General features: G+C 35.1%; 1 protein-coding gene across 7 annotated transcripts in view; it reads left to right on the forward strand.

Moving 5' to 3' along the window:
- LRBA (LPS responsive beige-like anchor protein) overlaps nt 1–25,208 on the forward strand; it is a 772,087-nt gene that overhangs the window by 239,174 nt on the left and 507,705 nt on the right. For all 7 annotated transcript variants that reach the window (XM_040472514.1, XM_040472528.1, XM_040472537.1 and 4 more), the window contains exon 34: nt 3,915–3,976. In XM_040472514.1, the coding sequence (XP_040328448.1) occupies nt 3,915–3,976 (62 nt within the window). The remainder of the gene's footprint in view (nt 1–3,914; nt 3,977–25,208) is intronic.

Below are 25,208 nucleotides of genomic sequence, written 5' to 3' on the forward strand. Positions count from 1 at the left end.
CAAAAACTGGTATGGGGGGGCGTGGGACAAAAACATTTTAGGTATTATAATGATTTGTGACCCTCCAAAGGGCCACATACATCTATAGAGTACATCTTTAGTATTAAAATTTCATAGGGGTATAGTTAAGAAAAAAATGGTCTGAAATGGCTTCCCAAGTGGAGAGCAGTAACGAAAAAAATTAAGAAATATTGGTGTACAAGAATTCTGTGGACATTATCTTTGTGGTCTGATTTTCAACTTTCATTGAATTTAAGAATTCAGAGTTGTTTATTTTCTGCTCTAATGGTATGGTGATAAAATTGACAGAAAAAGACATTTTACAATTAGACCATCTGAGGATGAATTTAAAGAGACAGAGAACAGCACTTATAAATTTTATCAAACTCAAGAATTCATTAGTGCATAGTATACTTCTGTGTAAAAAGGAAATTGGTTTTCTCAGCATGTCATTCAATAGAAAGGATTTCAGTCTTCAAAATTTATGCAATGTTTTCTGACAAGAACCTGGAACATCTTATTTTGCTAAAAAGGCATGTGACCGTGTTCTTCCATTGTTCGTGATAGGTATACACCACAGTTTACTTGGTATAGTTTCTAAGTGAGTAAAAAAGGCAAATGTGTTATATGAAAATGATTGGAAGGAAAAGCTCATGTAGAAATGAAAAAATTCAGTGGATTGATCATTCTAAATGGTGTTTGAAAGTCTCAAGAAGAAAATGTTTTACAATTCTGGATCAAAGAAGATGGCTGTCTTCTTTTCAACAAAATTTTGAATGATTCATCTTTTCCAAACTATCTGATGATGTAAGTTCAAGAGAAAGGACCAGAATTAATGATAAGCTAGAACCTATTAGAAGTTTATTTGAAATTTGGAATTAGTGTTTATAAGATGGATATATTGTTTACAGATTGATGAGGAGTACTTAGTTGTATCCAAAGGGCATTGCTCATGCAGGATATATACAAATTCCTTTAAAAGCAGGAAAATATAGAATAAGAATTTGAGTTTATTATGCATAAATTATTATCAAAATTTCTAATGCTGTTTATAATTATCCCTCCTGTAAATTGTTTAAGATGACTTAAAAATATGTATAATATAATATGTGTGTGTGTGTGTGTGTGTGTGTGTGTGTGTGTGTGTGTATTATAGTGTGAGCAGGGGTGGGACAGAGAGAGGGAGAGAAAGAATCCCAAGCAGGCTCTACCTTGTTAGTACAGAGCCCAACACGGGGCTCCAACTCACAAACTGTGAAATCATGATCTAAGCCCAAGTTGGTTACTTGTCTAACTGAGCCACCTAGGTGGCCCAAAATTTGTATATTTTTAGTAAGGCTTCTTACATTCCATAAGGCAGATGGTCACGACTGTTTGTCATGGTCTGCCTGCTTGAAAGTTTAGACAGATCAGTGGGTTTAAATGTTATGTTGTTTGCTTAATATCTGGTAAGTCATTTAATATTTTTGAGTTTTAGTGGTAAAGAAAAGCACTAGTAATAGAGGTAGGATAAATAGTCTTTGGTGAAGAAATTATAGTCATCTTTGGTAATGAAACTCCAGAGGAGTGTAAAACTTCTGGCTTTGGTATCTTGAGTTTGTCTTTTTTGAAGAGACTGAAATTGCGTATCTTAGAAAAATGAACCAAAAATAAAACCAAGCAAAATTAACCCTACCATTATTCTGAGAGGCTTTTAGGGAGGTTAGGTAATATGCCTATTCAGATCTCTGAGCCTGTAATAACTTGTTTGCTTTCTGCTAACTGGGGCGATAATAGGATGTGTTTTTGTACAAAATGAAAATTGATACTTCTGCAGGAACTTACAAATTCACTCTAAGTGTTGTTTTAGGGCCTCCTTTGGATAATTATTAGAGTCTGAATGTAAATCTGAAGACAGATTTACTGGCTTATAATTCATTTATTCCTTTTTCATACATGCAACCAGTGTCATCCAAAGGCAAAAAAAAAAACCCCAAAAAACAAAAAACAGTTAAGTTGTGTAACCTGATGCCAAGTCCTTTATTGGGGATGTTTCTTGTTTATTTACTCTCAAGGTTATATATTTTTGTTTACAGTATTAGTTGCCCTTAAGCAGGGAACTTATAATTAAAGGACTAATATAAGGTCTCTTTTGTCCTCTAAAGCCCATTTTCATTTAAAATTTAATATATCATCCATCCTGGTCTTCCTCCCCATCCTTTACAAATCTACAAATCCCCAGTCCAAAAAACATGAATTGTTCTAATCAAACTGTGAAATGTTATTTATTTTACTATTAGTGAGTACTCAACTCATTAATCAATGAATTCTAACTTTTCGTGGCCCAAGGCCTTTTGTGTCACATTGTTCTTTTTCTGAGTGGATACCAAAGCCTGAGCCAGATCAGAGCCCAAATGTTTTGCCATGAAATGAAAGTTGGTAGGAATTCTGGTTTCCTTTGAATATAGCAGTTAGGAATAATGACCTAATTGTAGAAAGATCTGAATTTCCTTTTTGGAAGTAGTAGCTTTTAAGGTTGAAATATATGGAACTTCCTATAGTTGGTACATTTTATGGAAAGTGGCAAGGTTCTAGACCAGCAGAAGGCTACACCAGCAATGACAGATGGACTATTGGTATGCTTCCTTTTGGCCTTGGAATTAGCCTCCCGAGCTATGCTCATTTCAAGCTCTACAGAAACCATATTTAGTCTGGTTAATGACTTGCTTTCTTAATGCAACATGTAGATGTTCTGTGGCTAATTTTTATGCTGGTGCTTAACACTATTACCATCATTATTTCTATGTTAAATATTTTTTCAAACCATTGAGAAAAATGGTTCTTTTCTAAAAAGCGAAGGGGGGAAATAACCTATTTAATGAGAATGCTATTTATAAGGCTACAGAATGGCAATGTGTGCCATTAGCAGGTATGAGCCAACATGACTAAAAGAGGTAAGGGGGAAGAACTACAGAGATAGAAGATTAAAGAAAGGGAATAGGATGGAATGGGCTGCCTGCAGGAGCTTTAATGGGAAGAAAGAAAGAAGATAATTCTGTATGGTGTGTAAGAGGCCACCAGGAATTACTTTAGTTGTTAAACCCTGGATTCCAAACTTGTGTTTGTTCAAAAAAATACAGAATAAAAAATTATATTTTTCTGATTATTAGTAATGTATTAATTTAATGCTTTTAATTATGGGCATTGCTTTTTTTTTAGCATACTGGTTATAAAATGTTCTTGTAATGTACTTTTTTAGATTTTATTGGTAATCAAACTAAGGCAGTCTTTAGATATGTATTAATTGTTTAAAAGTTCCTTCCTGGGATACTTTTGGTGAACCTAAAGGAAACAGAAAAGAGAAAATGTAAATGAATTTATTTACAAGAAATCAAGAATATATAACAGAGAATGCTTGCACTTCTGTTAAGGTTTAGTGTGAGGTCACAGGTCAAGGTACTAATAAGAGTGTTTGGGATGTCTGCTGCCATGAAACAAAATGGAAACTTGATTGATAGCTAGAGGGTTGAAGGGAGAGAGTGTGGTGGAGAAAGCAAAGGTCAGGGAGCCATTTCCCTTCTCTGCATGTATAACAGTCAACTCTCTCCAAAACAAAATGTAGATGATATTGATCAATATGGCATATGTTGTGCACATTTCTATGAGTATTGTGAAATGTCATTATATGTGGAATTCTAATAAGTGTGTTAGTAGTTTGGACACTGAAATGAAGTAGTTTACAAAAAAATTGTGGTAGTTTTGATACCAAGTTTCAAGTAGTTACAGAGTACCTTGTTTATTCCTAGGATCAAATGTGTGTGGGTTTGGTTCTTAGCAAGATGTTTAATTTTATTTTAAAAACCAGTTTGGATAAAGTTGTATAACAGATTTGTTTTATGCTTTGTAATTTTTCTTTTAAATTCTCTTTAAAATAGGTCTGGTTTGCATGAAGTCTAGTAGTTCAGTTGTGGAATTGGTTATGCTACTGTGTTCTCAGGTGAGTGATAAGAATAAATGTTGGATTAAAAGTAAATTCTTGCATGAATTTATTTTATAAGGAAGTTACAAATGTTTCAGTAGAAATTTTTGCTGTAATAGAGTTTTAAGTTTACAGTTTTAAAATTTTATTTGTATTGCAAAAGGATTACTTCTTGTGTTTGATACTAACAGATGATTTTGTAGTGAGTGCTGAGAGAAAACAGATGAATGAGAAATAGGTTTTTAGAGTCACATTAAAAAATGTGTATAGCAAATGATCTTGAGATGGCTAAATTTCTTTGCTGCATATATTAAGGTTATAGAAACAGATTTATTTCTATACCTTGTGGAGTGCCACTCTGACTCCCCTAGGAATAATGGGTTTACTTCCCTTTTGTGTAGAGGTTATAAAATGAGTGATAAATAATTTTGAATTCTTGTCATTGCTAATTATTTTTGACATACGGAGTAGATTTGGGAAAACGTCAACAAAAATATGGCAGCCATCATAATAAGATGTAGTAAATAAATTCCTAAAGCAAAATTGCTTTCAGCGTTCAGAAATTTTATACCTCATATGGTAAGCTTTAATGATTTTTAGAAAACTTATGTAAAAATCATGTATCCTGGGATGGTTTTTCTTTTCTGTTTTGCAATTAAACAGATGAATGTTTTTATTGAGAGTTTTCTTTGTAGTCTCTTAAAAATGATACCTTGCTGGTAGTAAATTCCCCTACTTAAAACTTTAAAATAGCCTTTTTTAATAGGAAGGGTATTGGTCTAGAGGTCAAGGGTTCTGACCCATTTCAAAACCTTTGACCTTCATTTACAACTCTTGTGGTTTACTTGCCTGACGAATAAGGATAATGCAAAATTAATGTTTCTTTGCATCGATTTATTCATTTTAGTGCCTATATTGCCAAATTTATTTAGACTGTGCTGATGGACATTTCATGAATACAAATTAAAGAATCATAGAAGGTGTGAAAAATCAATACTATGCATTGTCAATAAAATGCAATAAGAACAATTACTTCTAGAGATTACACCCTAATGGATTTTTATAATGAACTTGTGAGGAGTAGTTATGTTTCTAGTGAGCTTATTATTCTTAGATTTAGCAAGAATCATGTTGTATAATTTAATCATTTCCTTTAGAAAACTCCATTGCTTTAAAAGCTTAATGTAGAAAAATTTTCATTAATCTGATTTGAAATAATTGCTTATTTCTTGGATCTAAATTACCATATACCATTTTAAACCAACGCAAAATTACCTTTACTTTTAAGAAGCATTACCTTATAGTTTGGGATGTTTCTTCACAGAGTATGAATTTGTTTATAGTGATATGATTGTTTCATAGATGGATTTTGATAACAAATTTCCACTTTCTAGTTTAGAAGTATTGAATAGATTCTTGATACATCAAAGCTGTTTCAGATAGTATATTACGTATTTGAATGTTAGAAGCTAAAACGATGAAGAATGACATGTTTTAATGCACCTATTTATCATGTATGTCACAGTCCTGTTTAATACTAATCCAATCAAATAGAGTATGAAGATCAGTTAGTAGAGTAAGTTGCAAAAGTCAGATATTCTCAAGATTTTTGTTTGAATAAAATCAAATACATTATTGGTTAATCGAAGTCCTTACCATTTTTTATGCGTTCTTCAAAAGTTCCATGGCATCTCTATAAGATGTAGCACAGTGTGAAAAATGATGTGAAAAATGAAGCCAGAATTAGCTCCAGATGTATACAGATTGTTCCGGGGTGATAATTACATTTTTCACTTTGAATTTTCCTAATTCAAAGAGGTCAGGTTGGCAGTCACAAAAGTGATTTATTTTGTTAAGAAGTGAACTGTCTTTTTCTACATGAAAGCTTAAGAGATATGAAATTGAATTTGAAGTTGACATTTTGCAGATACTGGGTGGGGATGGCTTGAGTTTGATTGATAATTTTTTTTAGTCTGAGATAGGGTGGGAAGTGAAAAGCTAGCATATTGCTAAAATTTTAATTAATTTTTTAAGGGGAGATGGAGAGGATTGAGTGCCAAAGATCGAAAGATCAGGTCAAAAACTCCTTTTTAATCACATAAATAATGGGATATGCTTATGAACTTAACATCTGCAAATTTGATTTAAAACTTTACAAATTAGTTGGTGTTAATTTCATGACAGTCAGCCATGTTCTGATTATTTTTCTTGAATCCATTCAAAACTTATTTTCTTTTTGCTTTCTTTTTAACAAGGTGTGTAAATTAGCCACATTTTATTACGAAAGAAAGATTAGAGCCTAAATTTAAGAAATGAGGAAATGATCACATTTGGTTTGCTGTCATTAAGACCAAACAGATCACTATGTATTTTCTTAAAGCTTCAACTAGGATTGTATTTTTCTGTCATTAAGACCAAACAGATCACCTAGGATTATATTTTTCAGTATTCACTTATTCATTATTAGGTTGATTAGACACCATTTCATATTTGTCCCATTTACATCTTAACACTGTCAAGGCAAAAATACTATTATATAGAATTGAAAAGCTTTCATGAAATACTCAGCATTGCATTTTTGAGTAAAGTAAAATTCTTAGTATTTATTAAATTAGGTTTGTTCATATATTGAATCTCATAAAATAGTTCAAAAACTACTTACTATTCAAAGCTTGATACGTATTTTTTTTATTTCTTTAAAATAAGATGTATACTTTCTTCAGGAAAGTGTATACACTCTGATGCACAGACAATTGAACAAATTCTCAATTTAAGATTTAGTTTTTCACAAGCATGTCACTTTTTTGTGCCTGGTATTTGTTGTGTATGTGGATAAACCTTGTAGAAATCTCTATGAATTTAAAGAAAATGCTAAATATTTCAAGTAATATTACTCCAGCATTGTGTAAAGCGTATCATGCTCATCTGACATTAATATCATTTTTGAAAGAATTGACATTGCATTCAAGGCCACTTTATAAAAGCGTTGCTTTGCTCATCCTAATTCAGTCTGACATACATTCCAATAACACTACCTCCCTTCTTGGGTTTAAAGCTAAATTTATGACTGTGCATTGTGAAGTGCATCATTTAAAAATGGTTTCAACCCAAAACATCTAATAAATAAATAATGTGTATGGCTACTCAGTAGTAGACTTTCTAGACTAGAAATCATTCCATCGGATACTCAACAGTCCACTATCGGAGAGGGCTGTCAGATAAATCTTAAGGTAGCTGCATTCATGTCCTGTAAATCACGTATTATTGTCTGAGCCTTCTGCCAGGTCATCTATTCTTTTCCCATTTATCAGAAATGCATAGAGTATATAGAAAAACTAGAAGCACCATGTAGTCTGGCCTAGCATCCTGTCTGAGTAATTAATTAGTAGCAAAACTTAATTTAAAATACTGTTAGTCTGATTTTTCTTGAAGAATTTTTTCATCAGAATATATAGGTTGTTGCTACTTTGGCAAATATTTTTTTCACATGAAGGCTATGATAAAAGGTTTGGTCATTTTAGATTCAGGTGTTTCTATACCTCTGAATTATTAATTTAAATATAATAAGAACCAGGTGTTACCATTTTTATGACTCTTTTATGTCAGTTTGTGTTTGGGTTTTTGCTAGTCTTTTTTTTCTTTCCTCTGATTCTTTATAGTTAAAATGTTTTTCTCTTTTCAATCACTTAGAATCTCTTGTAATTTGTTTTTTATAAATCTGCTTTTCTTATTTTTTAGTTTTCTCTTCTAAATATGTGACATTCATGTTCTTGCTCTATTTATTTTGTGAACTTTTCCTTTTTGTAGTTGCGATGAGTATTTTGAATAAAGTAGATAATTTAAACAAAACAAGGTGGGGGGCTGGGGGAGAAAAGCAAACCAGCTCTAAACCGTGGCACAAAAGTATCCTTCATTATTAGGCCTCACTTACTGCTTAGACCTCATTTCTTACTACTTTGTTTTTATGTATACCTGGTACTCCACACAGTCCCTGGCACATGATGGCTACTTAGTGATAAATATTTATGGTTAAATAAATAATACAGCTTCCAGCTACACAGCAGTCTATCTGGAAATGGAAAGCTTTCTTTGACTCCTCTCTGCCCCACAGCTCTAACTGTGATATTCGTCCAAAGCTGTGGCTGGCTGTTACTCCTGCCTTTAAGTTGCCTATGATTTTTATTTCTCTTCCATTAGACACTAAGTTTCTTGAAGGCAAGCCCTGCATTTTGTTTTGTATCTCCAACATCCAGGATAATTACTATTCAACCACATATTTACATAATTGTATAATTAATAATTCATTGGTAGCAATGGTCATAAGTCAACATATTTTGGGCTTTTGTCTTTTGGTCTTTTTCATTATGACATATGACATACTCCCATACTTTTTGTCTATTATTAAGTGTATATTAAGTGGTCATTTTTATTTTCAACTATATTGTCCTAACCCAATTCTGTAGTTGTGCTCATTTATACATAAGGTCTTGTTTTTTCTTTTCTTCTTCTTTTTTTTTAATGTTTGTTTATCTTAGAGAAACAGAGTGTGAGTGGGGGCCTAGCGGACAGAGAGAGGGAGACCCAAAATCTGAAGCCAGCTCCAGGCTCTGAGCTGTCAGCTCAGAGGCTGATGCAGGGCTCGAACTCATGAGCTGAGAGATCATGACCTGAGCTGAAGTTGGACGCTTAACTGACTGAGCCACCCAGGCGCTCGTGGGTCTTTGTTTTTTTGTTATCCTTTGGGTTAATCACTTTTACCTCTTTTTTAAAGATCAACTTTGTTGAAGCATAATTTATGTACAGTATATATGCACGTATCCTAAGTGTACAGTTTGATGAATTTTGACGTATACACAACATTGTAACACCCATTTCAATCTGGAAAGTTCCCTGTACCTTTTTACAATCAATCTCTACCCCTGTTACTACCTCAAGTTGCCACTGATTTGACTTCTGTTACTGTGGTTGAGTTTTACTCATTGTAGAATTTAATATAAATGGAGATTTACTTCTTTTAATTGTGGTGCTTAGATACTCAGAGTGTGCTCTATTTCGGGTACACTTAAACTTTTTTCGTGTAAATTCACTATCCCGTATTAAGAAAGTGATAGGGTGTTTTAAAAGAAATAATTGAATTAATAAAACAGGATTATCTTTTTGCCAACCACAGAATATGAATTTTGAGTATAATTTGCTTATTGAAAATATAAGTCGTCTTCAGTTACGCTTATTTTCTATAAGGAAGTCCTATAGTATGGAGCTCTGCATGCAACAGTATGGTGAGGCCATTAACTATATTTTAGAATGTTTTGTTTTTACTATCAGGTTCTGTTTAATTGTTATCTCTTCTACAGAGCTAGCTTGTTTGCTTCCTTCCTTCCTTTTTCTTTCTTGCTTTCTTTCTTTCTTGTTTTTATTTAAATTCCAGTTAACATACAATGTCATATTAGATTCAGGTGTACAATATAGTGATTCAGCATCTCCATATATCACCTGTTGGTCATCACAAGTGTAATCTTTAATCCCCATCACCTATTTAACCCATCTCCCACCACCTCCCCTCTGGTAACCCATCAGTTTGTTCTGTGTAGTTAAGAGTGTGTTTCTTAGTTTGCTTATCTGTTGTTCCCCTTTGCTTCTTTGTTTCTTAAATTTCACATATAAGTAAAATCATATGATATTTGTCTTTCTCTGACTTATTTCACGTAGCATTTAGCATAATATTCTATAGCTTCGTTTGGTCATTGCAAATGGCCAGATTTCATTCTTGTTTATGGCTGAGTAATATTCCATTATATTTTATTTAAATATGTAACATATTTATTTAATATTATGTAAATAATATATATGTATATGTATATATGCATGCCACATTGTCTTTATCCATTCATCAGACTTTGGACGCTTGGGCTGCTTCCATAATTTGGCTGTTGTAGATAATGCTACTGTAAACATCGGGGTGCATATATCCTTTTGAATTAGTAATTTTATATTGTTTGGGTAAATACCTAGTAGTGCATTTGCTGGATCATAGGGCAGTTCTATTTTTAACTATGTAAGGAATCTCTCTACTGTTTTCCAGAGTGGCAACACCAGTTTGCATTGCCATCAATAGTGTAGGAGGGTTCCCCTTTCTCCATATCCTTTCCAACACCTGTTGGTTTCTTGTGTTGCTCATTTTAACCATTCTCACAGGTGTGAGGTGATAACTCATTGTAGTTTTGATTTGCATTTCCCTGGTGATGAGTGATGTTGAGCATCTTTTCATGTGTCTGTTGGCCTTCTGTATATCTTCTTTGGAGACATGTCTGTTCATGCCTTCTGCCCATTTTTTAATTGGATTATTCATTTTTTGGATGTTGAGTTTTGTAAGTGTTTTGTAGATTTTGGATATTAACCCTTTATCTGATATGTCATTTGCAAACATCTTCTCCCATTCTATCAGTTGCCTTTTAGTTTTGATTGTTTCCTTCATGGTGTAGAAGCTTTTTTATTTTGATGTAGTCCCAATTGTTTATTTTTTCCTGTTTCAGTTTTGGTAATTTATATGTTTCTTGGAATTTATGCAATTTTTCCAGGTTGTCCAATTTGTTGGCATACGGTTTTTCATAAAATTCTCTTACAATTGTTTGTATTTCTATGGGGTTGGTTGTTATTTCTCCTTTCTCATTTGTGATTTTATTTATTTGGGTCCTCTGTCTTTTCTTTTTTGGTATGTCTAACTAGAAGTTTATGAATTTTATTGAGTTTTTCAAAGAATCAGCTATTGGTTTCATTGGTCTGTGCTGATTTTTTTTCTTTTAGTTTCTTTATCATTTATTTCTGCTCTAATCTTTATTATTTCCTTCCTTCTGCTGGCTTTAGGCATTGTTTGTTCTTTTATTCTAGCTCCTTTAGGCATAAGGTTAAATTGTTTGTTTTAGATTTTTCTTGCTTCTTGAGGTACGCCTGTATTGCTGTATACTTCCCTCTTGGTACTTCTTTTGGTGAATCTCAAAGGTTTTAGACTATGATGTTTTCATTTGTATTTTTAAATTTCTTCTTTGATTTCTTGGTTGACCCATTCATTTTTTAATAGCATATTGTTTAACCTCCATGTATTTGTGGTCTTTCCAGATTTTTTCTTGTGGTTGGCTTCTAGTTTCACAGCATTTTAACCCGTATTTTACCTATATGTTATTTCATATCCTTTCTGTGTGTGTGTGAGTTCCTTGACTGATATTTACAGAAATATTCATTTATACAGCTTTTACGTTTCTTGCCTTTATATTGTTACTTTTTTTTTTTAATGTTTATTTTTGAGAGAGACAGAGTGTGAGTGGGGAAGGGGCAGAGAGAGAGAGGGAGACACAGAATCTGAAACAGGTCCCAGGCTCTGAGCTGTCAGCACAGAGCTTGATGTGGAACTTGAACTCGGTAACAGTGAGATCATGACCTAGGCTGAAATTGGATACTTAACCGACCTAGCCACCCAGGTGCCCCTATGTTGTTACTCTGGTTTTTCCTTTTCACTCAAGAAATCCCCTTTAATATATCTTGCAGTCTGATTTACTTAGTTTACAAACTCCTTTAATTTTTCTTTGGGGAAATTGTTCTCTCTCCTATTCTGATTGATAGGCTTGCTGGATAAAGTGTTGTTGGCTGCAGATTTTTCTCATTCAATTTTTTGCTTATATCATGCCACTCCCTTCTGGCTTGTCAAGTTTCTGGTGAAAAATCTCCAGATAAGTCTTATGGGTGTTCCTTGTAAGTTAATTATTTCGGTTGTCTTGCTGCTTTTAAGTTTTTTTCTTTATTACTGTATTTTGTAAATTTTATTATAATATATCTTGGTATTGGCCTGCTTTTGTTAATTTTGATAGGAGTTCTCTGTGCCTCCGGGATCTGAATATCTGTTTCCTTTCCCAGATTAGGGAATTTTTCACCTGTTATTTCTTCAAATTTTCTGCCCTCTTTTCTCTCCCTTTTTCATCTGGGACTTTATAATACAAATGTTATTATGTTTGATGGAGTCACTGAGTTCCCTAAGTCTGTTCTCATTTTGTACAAGTCTTCTTTCTCCCCTTTTTTCAGCTTCATCACTTTCCATTACTTTGTCTTCTGGATCACTAATTTGTTCCTCTCCTTCTTTTGCCTTCTGTTCATTGCATCAAGTGTGTTTCTAATCTCGTTTATTGTATTCTTCATCTCTGATTGATTCTTTTTTTAACTCTTTTATCTCTACGGTAAGGATCTCACTGATGACTTCTTAAGCCCCTTGAGTATCTTTATGATCATTGCTTTAAATTCTCCATCAGGAGTATTACTTACATCTGTTTTGCTTAGATATTTGGTGTTGACTTTATCTTGTTCTTTCATTTGGGATAAATTCCTCCATCTTGGCATTTTGTCTAAGTCTCTGCCTTCTTCTCTGTGTTAGAAAAGCCATTTATGTCTCCTGCTTCTGAAAGTAATGGCCTTATGAAAAAGAGGTTATGTAGTGCCCAGGGCCTGGCACTACACTTCAGGAAGTGTCTCCAGTGTGTGTTGTATGTCCTCTGCTGTTGTGTTCTGTCTGCTTAATCCTTCAGGCCAGTGGTCTGCAGAGGCTCTTCTTGTCTGCTGTGGGCAGAGTTTGATTCCTGGCCTCAACAGGGTGAGTTTTAAGTAGGTGTGCTGTGACCTGCTTGTGAACTGAGATCTGTCACCATCTCCACTGGAACTGAGACCTTGTGAAACTCTCTGGGCAAGGGCTTCTGCTAGTTTTCTGTTGAAGGGGCTTTCCATGCTGGATCTGAGGCAAGTGTGACTGAGACAGGCAGTTCCACTGGAGCACAGGGGGCTGGGACTTGGTGTAAGTTAGCAGCCAGTGTTGGTGTTATGCTGCTTCCTTAATGTGGCTCTTTGTTTATCTTGAGGGGTAGAGGAGGGAAATAGCGCCTTTCATCTCCTTTGTTCCTAGAGAGGGGTCTGTGTGAACCCTGGCTTTTAGGGACACCTCTGAGAACAGGGAATAATCTTCCCACTGTGTGCTCCAGGGGTTCTTCAGATCGTTGTTTATATGCTGTCTGTTCCTGAGTTGTTTGCCTGCCTTCTCTCTAGGAATCATGGCAGTGCCCTCCAGGCTCTTTCTCAGCCAAGCCTGCTGACCTTTAAAATTGTAGGGCTGTAAGCCCTGGTGGTTGTAGGAACTCAACCCCTCTTGTTTTCCAAGTCAGTGTCTTTGGGGAAACATTCTTCTTGTGTGTTCCCCTGTTGCTCCTCTGTCTTGTGCCCGTCTCCATGATCACAGCTATCTCCCCACTGTAGCTGCTATGATCCATTTCCCCCCTAAACCTCTCTCTGAACTTTCTGCCTTCTTCAATGTGGCCTCCTCTCTCCCTTTCATTGTAGGGTTTGTTCTTATCAGGTCAATTTCTGGGGTATTAAGTTTGATTTGCTAATTATCCAGTTGTGTTCGTGGGACAAGGTGAGCCTCGGGTCCTACTCCACTGCTGTCTTCCTGCTCACTCTTCTGCAGAGCTTTGTGTGAATTTGTCTGCCCTGAGTCCTCCTCTCTATGCCTGCTTGTGGTATTCTTTTATTTAGCAGACATGTATTAGATGCTTTTAAGATAAGCCCCTCTTTTTAAAGAAAGTATGTTCAAATGAGAAAGACAAATAATTTTAATACAATATAGAAGTTTAGGAGGACTTGGAGAGAAACAGAAATAGAGGGGCAGGGTGTGGACCTAGGGACTATCAATCCCTATTTAATTTAATACCATTTTAATTTCTGTTCTTGAATAGATCATTTCAGGTGACTGTGACTTGCAATGAAAATTTTTTGAATTCTTGGGGTGCCTGGATGGCTCAGTTGGTTAAGGGTCTGACTCTTGATTATGGCTCAGGTCATGATCTCATAGTCATGAGATTGGGCTCTGTGCTGAGATTCTCTCCCTCTCCCCACTCCCCCACTCATGCTTGTGTACTCTCTGTCAAAAAAATAAATACATTTTTTTGGAAATTTTTATCTGTTTTTATACTTTCATCAGGAAAAAAATGGATATTAAAATTCTTAAATCATTTGCTCTACTTCTTTCAGTAGGTATAGCTTTCCTTGATTGGATTTGTGGTAGTCATGTGCTTGTTTGGTCAGTGTTCACTATCCAAAATTTTTTATTTTTTTAAATATAGTATTGTTTTTATTTTATTTTTTTTTTTTATTTTAAAAACAGAACATACAAGCAGGAGAGAGGGAGAGAGGGAGAGAGAAAGAGAGAGAGAGAGAGAGAGAGAGAGAGAGAGAGAGAAAGAGAGAAAGTGAATCTCAAGCAGGCTCCATGCTAAGCTTGGAGCCCAGTGTTGAGCTTGATCCCACAACCCTGGGATCATGACCTGAGCCAAAATCAAGAGTCAGATGCTCAACTGACTGAGCCATCCAGGTGCCCCTCACTATCCAAAACTTATAGTAGAGCAAATTCCAGTTTGTGTACTGTATGAAGATAATGGGTGTTCTGTGAAAAAAATCTATAGTGAGATATAACTTTGGTAATGTTTGAATTTAATTAGTTTTCTTTACTGGAGGGCCCCTTAAAGCCTTTAGTAAATATGTGTGTATGTATGGGAGTGTGTGTTGTGTGTTTATGTGTATAAAATATGTATATAAAAATATGTATATAATGTATATTGTTGAATCTGTAATGGAAATCATATTAGCACATTTGATCACAGAATTGTGTTTGTGGCCATGGTACATGTGGATAAGTTTTATAAAATATACTTTGAGAAAAGCTGCTGTTGCATCAGAGATGAGAGTGAATAATGCAGGAAATGCCTTTTTTTTTGGTACTCTCTTGTTTTTCTTTGCTTCTTCAATCACAGTGTCTAAAAAAAAATCACTAGATATGCAAAAATAGTTATTTTCTTCATGAAACACTGTGATTATTTTTGCTTCATTTAGAAGAAATTATCTCAAGTCATTTATTCTCTCTCCTTTGTAGGTAATTTGGACATAACTCCCAGTTTACATGTTATTTCTGAAGAGATAGTTCTTTAGAAATGATTGGAGTAAGAATTGGCAATTCTTTCTAGAGCATATTAAGTTTAATGAGGACTCTGTGTGTGTGTGTGTGTGTGTGTGTGTGTGTGTGTGTGTGTGTGTATTTTGTTTTTCTTTTTTACAATATTTATATAGTACTAACCCTGAGTTTAGGATAAATTCAAATATTTTGACATCAGTTGATAATACTGCTATTTCCTATATTGATTGAGTGAATCGCATTATATTTTTAGCCAATATTGTGGTGATTTGTGCTGTATATTGAAGTTCAAGTATATAGCATAAAGTCTGGAAACCAGGGTGAGAATATATTTTATGTTAATGGATATTACCTATATTATTATTGACCCGTGTATAGAATTGAATTTTGGTATGCACTTAATGAGGTCCCAGAGGTTCAAAAGAAAATGAATAATCTATGTTAATGTTATATGATGTAGTTTCAGATGAAATAAGTTTTCAGTAAATATTTGTCATATAAATGAATAAAATTTTAGCAATAGACTGTTTATAGTTACATATCTAAGTCATAAATTGGCAAGTTCTCTTCACATGTCATCCATTTATTCATAGAATCAACTAGGATTTGCAGTAGCTTGGGTGGGATCGCAACCTAAATATAATAAAAATGTAAAGTCATTAAAGACGCTAATAACAGTTGAAGAATTAAGAGTGGAAATATTATCCTGTCGTGTAAGGCTGGGCTTTTTTACTGAAATCTGTAGTACTTCCGTGTTTTAAAACTATAATTTATGTATAAGGCATTTTCTTGAGACAGTAAACAAAATGAATCTATTGTGGAGATCCTGAACTCTGAGAATTAAGTAGAGATTGGAATGCCATAGTTCACATTCATCCAGTTAGATTTCCGGACAAACGTTAAATTAATAGATGGGAGTGGCGTTTGCTATTCTTCTATGATCTGAAGAACTCAGTCTGTGACATGTGTAGATATTTTTGACACGAGAATGCATTACCAAAATCTCTTTGTGCGTGTATTATGTAATAAAAATACTCATATGTTTTCTTTGCTTTTACTATAAAAGTAATTCCAAATCCTATTAACTCTTACTTGTCTTCCAGTCTTAGTTTATATGACCTCAACATTGGATTATGAGTTATGAATTTAATTCTATCCTAAATTTCAATTTACAAAGATGAGTGATAAAGAAGAGTTAAACTTGGGGCGCCTGGGTGGCTCAGTCGGTTAAGCGGCCGACTTCGGCTCAGGTCATGATCTCATGGGTCGTGAGTTCGAGACCTGCGTCAGGCTCTGTGCTGACAGCTCAGAGCCTGGAGCCTGTTTCAGATTCTGTGTCTCCCTCTCTCTGACCCTCCCCCATTCATGCTCTGTCTCTCTCTGTCTCAAAAATAAATAAACGTTAAAAAAAAAAGAAGAAGAGTTAAACTTAGAGATTTAAGAGCTCTGTTTGTGCCATAATATATTTTTTGTTTCTTTCATTGGATGAAAAACTTCTTGAGGTCAGGAAATGATTTTTTTTTCATTTGTTCTGTAGTGCTTATTAGGGTCATAATAATAATAAAATAAACATTTGATAGATAAATGTTGAGTAAATCAATGTATTTATCTTATTTAGGTAAAATTTTCCTTTAAATTAAGTTTTGATTCATTGAAAAGTAGTTAAAGAATAGACACAATTCACTTTAAATTTTTTTTTTTAAACATTTATTTATTTTTGAGACAGAGAGAGACAGAGCATGAACGGGGGAGGGGCAGAGAGAGAGGGAGACACAGAATCAGAAGCAGGCTCCAGGCTCTGAGCCATCAGCCCAGAGCCTGACGTGGGGCTCGAACTCACGGACCGCGAGATCATGACCTGAGCTGAAGTCGGCCGCTTACCCGACTGAGCCACCCAGGCGCCCCTAAATTTTTTTTTTTTTAACGTTTATTTATTTTTGAGACAGAGAGAGACAGAGCATGAACGGGGGAGGGTCAGAGAGAGGGAGACACAGAATCTGAAACAGGCTCCAGGCTCTGAGCTGTCAGCACAGAGCCCGACGCGGGGCTCGAACTCACGAACTGTGAGATCGTGACCTGAGCCGAAGTTGGCCGCTTAACTGACTGAGCCACCCAGGCGCCCCAACACAATTCACTTTAATGATTGTTAAATTCTTTCTTGATCTGAAATACATTAACCTTATACATAGGCTTCAAACCCTTGTTGTGAGCTCTTACCTTATAGTTTAAAGGTTATAAAGTAAGAAAGTAATATATATTAAATCTCCTTCACCTGATAAGCTTTGGGTATCAAAAGATCTGATTAAAAGAATAACAACTGATTACTTCTCATGAAGAAATCAAGTTTGTGCATTGTAGATTTTCTTCTTTCTGTAGAGTTATTTCTATCACCTTTAAGCCATTAGCTTCAGCATTTGTTCCAGACATCACATTTTCTGCTAACAAAATATGAACAGATGGTAGTTCTCCCCAAAGTGTATTAATACCTGTAAGTCATTGTTTCACGAAAGAAACAAATCTATATCTGAGTAGAAAGATTTTCACCATTTTGTTTCAAAGTGCTAAAAAGTGCTTGCATGGCAAGAAATTGGCAAAATGTATTAAATTAAATGTTGAAACTCATACTTTGATATGCTATAAGTAAATCATTCCCTTTTTTTTTGTAACCGACCTTATTTTTTCCAGTGAAAATAGGACTTTGGAGTCATTGGCTTCTTTTAAGATCAGTTTATATGTGTTATAGTACAACTAGGATCAATATAATTTAATATTTTAACCTTTCATAATGTTACACCTCCCTTTTATTTTTGGATGTGTTTATATTCATCCTCAGAAAATACTTGTAGAAAATAAGTGAATGTAAATTGATTGTCTCTCAGCTTTGTTCTAGTCGGTGCTCACAACCTTTTGATTATGAATAGGTGAGAATCAATAGGGTAGTGACTGACATTGAGAAGAAAAAAATAAAAAGAAGAGTCTTCCATTACAACCACCCATATTTGCCTTAGAGCTTCTTTGAGCATTTTATCCTTATAATGGACAAAGGCTTTGAGCATAGGCGTTCTATATTGAAATGCTCAGAATTAGTTTTATGTACAATATAAACAGTTGATCTTATAAGAAGGAACTATAGAGCAAATCTGTGGGAATTAGAAAAAGTAGTTCAAAATTCAGGCTGTATTAACTGATTATGAAAAGTCTTAAAAAAAACTAAAAATGCTAATGTTAAAATACTTGAAATGAGCTTTCTAACTTTATGCTAATGTGGTAAAAATATTTATGACTTACTTGATTTAAATTTTTATAAGAGATAACTTGATTTTATAAGATGGAAGCATTTCTTTCTAAACATCAGCAAAAACATTAAAAAGTCAATCAGACTAAGTACTGCATTTTACTTTCAGAAAATAAAATATTTAAGTTGATTGGTTAGTGAACATTAATTGATCTTTATTTAAGTCTGGATGCTTTCCAGACTGTTCCAGTATTAATTTAAAGTGCTTTGTTACAACTAAAGAGAAGCATAATTTAACTTTAGATGTAGGATTTATTCTGAAATACAGGCATCCTGTTGATTCACTAGCACACGAGGTTTTAGAAAACACAATCTTTTAAGGTAAATTCTGTGGAACTGGCGGTACACCCTGTGGCTTGGCCGTCTAGTCAGAAGGATGATACCATGCTGACTATATAACTAGATCTTTGAACATTATTCTCAAGGGTGGTAAATGCAAAACAAAGTAATATCAACTGGCACTTAATTCTGCAAGTTCCCTGCTGATTGGGGTATTCATTGAAATAGAACTCTTCCTGACAGGAAGTCAGCCTATGAGTATGGAGACATCTGAAAATAAAGTGTGTTTTAATTTGGCACCCTGCCATTTTACAACTGGTCTTTTAAATTTGGGATTAAGAAGAGAGTTAGCAAAAAGGAAGAATACATGAATGGAAATAATCCAAACATGACCTTTTTCTTTGGCTTTAATGTAATTATGAATACAGGTTGGTGTCTCTTTCTCAGCTATTATCACTTGGTTTTTCTTAGTCCTTTTTTCTATTATTTCAAATTGATCTATTGAAGTTTAAGAATTACAGAAAGGCTAGGTTAAAAGTACAGAGCTTAAGATTGTCTTTGTTTAATATCAGACTCTGATAACTTTGTGAAGACTGAACTGTATTCTTTACCATATGTTTTTAAATAAATATTATATAACTTAATGGATTTAATCAGAATATTCAAATTTCTGAGGATTCAGATTTAAATTTTGCTGTCTCAAGTGTTTACACTGTTTGGCTCAGTTGGTCTGAGATAAAAGTTATTTTGCACATTAGTGCCTGAAATAGGTATTTAGTATATAATAGCATAATATAGGAAGGGATAATTATTATATATTAGCAATTACACACATATTCCATCTATTATGCATTTCTTAGGCAGGCAGCTATTTTTAGTTAAGCTGCGGTTTTTATGACATGAGCTTCCATAAAGCATGTATGCAGTTTTAAGAAAATCTGAAGTTGGAACTTTGATTTAGACCTGAATGAAGTAAGAATCAGAACCCTGAAGGCTATTTGTTTTTCTAATAGTAAATTCCTCAGCTGCTGGAAGTAGACTAGAGGAGACTGTTGTCTCCGTCATGTACAACAAGGAGAAAAGTAAAGGATGCCTTGGACAGGATCTTAAGAAGAGGGCAAGGCCAGGGAAATACTGTGATGATAGATTTTGAATTTTAATAAATGTTTATTCTCTACTACCACTTATCAACTCTGTAACCAAGTCTCACTTGCTTGAGACTCAGTTTCTTCTTGAGTGAAATGGGTGTAATAAAGATTGTGTTAGGTAACATGAGAAATTATATAGAACATTTCCTAGATCAAAGTATATTGTAAATTAAAATCAGTTTCTGAATCTGTCAGCATGAAAAGCATTGTGTCTGGGCTCTTAGCATTGTTAAGTAACACAATAAAGAATTAGAGATCTGCACCAAAGTGAAAGCAGAAAACAGTTTTATTAAAGCAACAGTACACTGTCTAGGGGAGAGCTGGCAGGTTTCCAGAGGCGGAACCAACCAGTAGGTTGTTTTAGGATTGGGTATTACTGGGTCTCTCTGGGCTGGGAGGAGCTGGAAAGCACAGTGGGGTGGTCTCTAATGGAAGCTGCTTTGAGTCATTTGAAGGACTACTCCCACAGGTTGGGAGGGAGAGTTTTTGACCCTACAAGGTTTATACCAGAGCAGCCTTTCTCTGCGGAAGGAGAGGGTAACTATAACGCAAACACATTGTATTGAATCTAGGGGTTACCGTCTGGCAGAGGTGGAAGAAGAGAGCCCATGCTCTGCACCTGTGGCTCTTGATCTATCAGCCCCAAGGTCTTGGAAGCCATAAAGTCAGGATGTTGTGCTCCTGGGCTTTTAATGTGTGACTTGTTTATCATAGTCCTTACCTCCAGCACCTGTCTCTACCATTTTCCCCTCAAAGATTTGGGACTCTGGCTTAGGGCATTCTAGCTTCTACCTAACAAGTCTAATGTGTTTTTAACAGCATACAAAAATGTTCTCCCTTTTGTTCTGTATTTTCAATGACTCTTGTTTTCTTTTCATGAAGGTAATTTGTTTTTTTAGATCTTTGCTTCACACATTCAGTCCACCATTCTGTACTGTCTTTTTTAAAAAAATTATTTTCTTTCCTTCCTGTGGTTATATGCCCAGTCTAATCCTTTTTCATCTCATAGAACCACAGAATATTAGAGCTAGGAGAATTCCAATAGATGACTAGTTTTTGGCCTTTTCCAAGTAGACAAGGTTAATGGGTAACATATTTTCCATAGGATCCCAAAGGTGATTCTACCCTTTTCTGTGCTAACTATACTGAAAGCCACTCTTAGGAAAGTCAATAAAGTACAGTTTTAATACTTGAATACTATTTGAACTATATGGGTCTGCTTATATGCAGATTGTTTTTTGATAACTACAATACTGTAAATGTTATTTTCCTTTCCTTAGATTTTCTTAATAACATTTTCTTTAGGTTAATTGTAGGAATATATTATATAATGCATCTAAAATATGTCTTTTTCAGTGTTTATTTTCATAGAGAGTAGGAGCGTGCATGTGCATGGGAAAGGGGACAGAGAGAGAGAGGGAGAGAGAGAATTCCAAGCATGCTCCCTACTGTCTTTGTAGAGCCCAGTGAGGGACTTGATCTCATAAACCATGACCTGAACCAAAATCAAGAGTTGGACGCCTAACCAGCTGAGCCACCCAGGTGCCCCCATACAAAATATGCCTTAATCAACTGTTTAATTAACAAGGCTTCTGGTCAACAGTAGATCATTAGTTAGTAGTTAAGTTTTCGGAGAGTCAAAAGCTATATGCAGATTTTCAACTGTGTGGAATCAGTGCCTCTAACCCCTATATTTTACAGGTGTCAACTGTATACCTGAATACAAGTGAGATTGATGGTTGTTATAGAGATCACTACTCTAATGATTTTTTTTTTTTTTTAATTTGAGAGAGCATGAGCAGGGGAGAGGGACAGAGAGAATCTTTTTTCTCTTCTCTTTTCTCTTTCTTTCTTCCTTTCCTTCTTTCTTTCCTTTCTTTCTCTCTTTCTTTCTCTTTCTTTCTTTCTTTCTTTCTTTCTTTCTTTCTTTCTTTCGAGAGAAAGTGAATTGGGGAGAGGGGCAGAGGGTGAGAGAATTTCAAGCAGACTCCAAGCCCAGTGTGAGCCCAACGCGGGGCTCAATCCCACGATCCTGGGATTATATCCTGAGCCAAAACCCGAGTGTCATTTGCTCAACTGACTGAGCCATCCAGGTGCCCTACTAATGATTTTGTAAAGGGTCTCTTTTGTATACTTCAGACCTTTAAGTTTATGTTACATTACTTTCAACACCCCCCCCCCCCGTGTTAACCATAGTGAAGAAATACTTTACTACAGTTAATCTAGTTCATTGATGATGAACTTTTTTTCTGGCTAAATATATCATTGTCATTAATAGTTGCTTATTATGAGTTTCACCTTGAGTCCAATCAGAATGGGGGTGACGGAAAGGGATAAAAGGAGATAGCATTTGAAAAACACCTCTGTAAAAAAATCACAGATTATGATCCAATTTACTCCTTTATTGTGAAATGACCTACCTCCTTTCTGTTGATTTTACTTCCTTCAGTACATTTTGACAAATTTACTTGCCGAGGAGAGTCTCTTTAGATTTCCTAAGAGAAGTTACAGTTTACTCTCTTGTCAAATTCAAACTCCTCTGCCTTATTTTCAAGGTGTTTGATAGCTGTTTTGTTTTATTTTATACTTCTGTGCTGCCTTGTGAATAGTATTCAGATATTTGACATGTGTGCTATGGACATCATGCCATTTTCTTGGTAATTTACCAAAAAAACCAAGCTCCATAACCCTAAACCCATTCTCCACATTGTCCTGACACTATCCTTTTCACAGTATGCATTTACATATAATGAGTATGAAAATGTATACTAATGTCCTAAATACTAGACACACACTGCATTCGTTGATACTAATTATATATGTGTGGTTTTTTATTTTTTGAGAGAAAGAGAGTGAGAGTGCATGTGCACGCTTGTGTGCCAGGGTAGCGGCAGAGGAAGAGGGAGAGGGAGAACGAATATTAAGCAGGCTCCACATCCAGTGCGGAGCCTGACGCGGGGCTGGATCTCATGACTGTGAGATAATGACCTGAGCAGAAATCAAGAGTCAGACACTTAACCAACTGAACCATCCACCTGCCCCAAATAGTAATTATTTGGAAACTTAAATTTTTATTAGGCATTCAATTAAAACAGTCGCATTATCTATTTTTTTTAAATAAAAGATTGTTTTTATTTTTAAGTAATCTCTATACCCAACATGGGGTTCAAACCCACAACCCCAAGATCAAGAGTCCCATGCTCCACTGACTGATCCAGCCAGGAACCCCAAAACTGGTATTGCCTTAGTGGGTCTTTCGGTTTGTCAGTTTATTCTCGTTACCAGTTACTACATAATCTAGGGCAAATTTCCTTTTGGTTTCTTGTTTCTTTTTTGTAGGAAAGATGATTTGTTCCTTTACCTAAGGAAGCTTATACATTCGCTTAATCTTTCAGAGTTGTCTCACATGCATATCTATTCAAAAGACTCATTGTTTTGTAGCACAAGTCTAATTTGTGAGAATAGGGTCCTATCTGGTAGTACTGTAAGTTAAGGAAAAAAGGAGTTTGGTCACTAGCAATAAAGTAAAATAATGGGAGAATTTTTTTTTTAATTTTTTTTTTCAACGTTTTATTTATTTTTGGGACAGAGAGAGACAGAGCATGAACGGGGGAGGGGCAGAGAGAGAGGGAGACACAGAATCGGAAACAGGCTCCAGGCTCTGAGCCATCAGCCCAGAGCCTGACGCGGGGCTCGAACTCACGGACCGCAAGATCGTGACCTGGCTGAAGTCGGACGCTTAACCGACTGCGCCACCCAGGCGCCCCTGGGAGAATTTTTTTTAAGAAGCTTTCTTTTTCTTATTCCTTTTTCCACCTCTGGACTGCTGCCTTACTTATTCAAATATTTGGCAGTGCTTCTCTGTTAATTAATTGTAAGAAGTTGCTACTTATGATGTCTGCTTGTTACTAGTAGCTCAGTGGCTCAGCTTTCAGTTTCATGTAGCTTGATAGGCTTTATATTTTGTAAGTTAAACTGATTTTTTTGGAACTGAAAACAAAACCAATCACAACTCAGTCACTGTTAGAGCCAACACTTTGAGGTGTTGACTTGCTTAAAATTTTTCCACCTCTTGTCATGATATACTAATTTTTTAAAAAAATGTTTTTATTTCTCTGAATCTTAAATTTTTTGAACTTCAACTTGCTGTTTTTGTTCTTTTAATTTGATTTCTCTAGTGTGATATGCTCCTCAAAATTATCCATGTCAAATCCCTGGAATCTGTCAATGTTACCATATTTGGAAAAAAGATATTTTGTGTGGGATTCAGTTGAGGATTTTGAGGTGAGGCGACACTACTGAATTGTCTGGGTGGGCCCTAAAGGCCATTATATCTATTTTTATAAGTGATAACCAGATGGATATTAAGAGAGAGGCACACGGAGGAGAGTGTGAAAATGGAACAGAGAGCAATGTGGCCACAAGCCAAAGAATGCTGACAGCCACCAAAGCGGGGAAGGGCAAGGAACACCTTCTCCCCTAGAGCCTCCGGAAGGAGAGGAGCTTTGCTGACACCTTGATTTTAGTTCAGTGAAACTGGTTTTGGACTGTGGCCTCCAGAACTGTGAGGGAAGAGACTTTAAGTTTGTGACAGTTTGTCTAGTAATGCTTTGATGATGTCTTGAGTGTTCTTAGTGCATCCTCCTCAGGCCTTCACCTAACAGTGTTATGATTTCCTTAACAAGGATTGCAGGTTTGTTATTGGAAAATTGAATCAGGTACTATTGAGAAATCAAAGATACCGAGAGTACCACCTTTAAAATGTTTCACCATAGTAGAAGAGACCAGTGCCAGTTTGTGAAGTTATTGACCCACCTCCACCTCCCAAAAAGTAAAAGAAGCTAATATTGCATGTATTTCTAATGGAGAAGGAATTGATAGGAATAATATACTGCCACAGAGATGTACGATTATTTGTTTCATCAGTCCTGGTTTATTTGTGCAGCAACTGGACTATCAAGTATTTCATTATATCACTGTTTCAGTTATGTTGTAGGTCAAAGAATGATCTACATGATGATTTTTATCCCAACATATCTTAGGACTTTTGCATTATACTTAAAGCTGCTGTCAGCTAAAATCTTACTGGTGCATTGGTAAATATTTGAAAGAGTTAAGGAATCATTCTGGACTGAAAAGTCTTATTCCTCTTCACCAGAAGTCATCAAGTATACTATGACTGGCTACAAGTTGTGGCTGTTGAGAACTATTAACATGTTATTGTAGCATGCAATATATGTGTCTTTTAAAATCAAGACCAAAACTTTGTAGGTTGATAATAGCATGAGATTTGGAAGAATTTTATTCTAAGATACCATCATTTCATAGCATAAGCATAAAAGAAAAGTTATTTGCCCCTAATGAATGTTAAAATAAATGTGGTTTTGCAGTTATTTATTTTCCACGTGATGTAAAACTGCACTGAAGTTCAAATCTCACTTTATATTAACATTAAGAATTTACTCAGTAAATACATAGTATCGGTTTACTGTGGTCACTATTAGAGTGGAAGATCCCAAATGGTTAAAT

The sequence above is a fragment of the Herpailurus yagouaroundi genome, unplaced genomic scaffold, assembly GCF_014898765.1.
Source record: "Herpailurus yagouaroundi ecotype Mexico unplaced genomic scaffold, PumYag 28, whole genome shotgun sequence".
Taxonomy (NCBI): domain Eukaryota; kingdom Metazoa; phylum Chordata; class Mammalia; order Carnivora; family Felidae; genus Herpailurus; species Herpailurus yagouaroundi.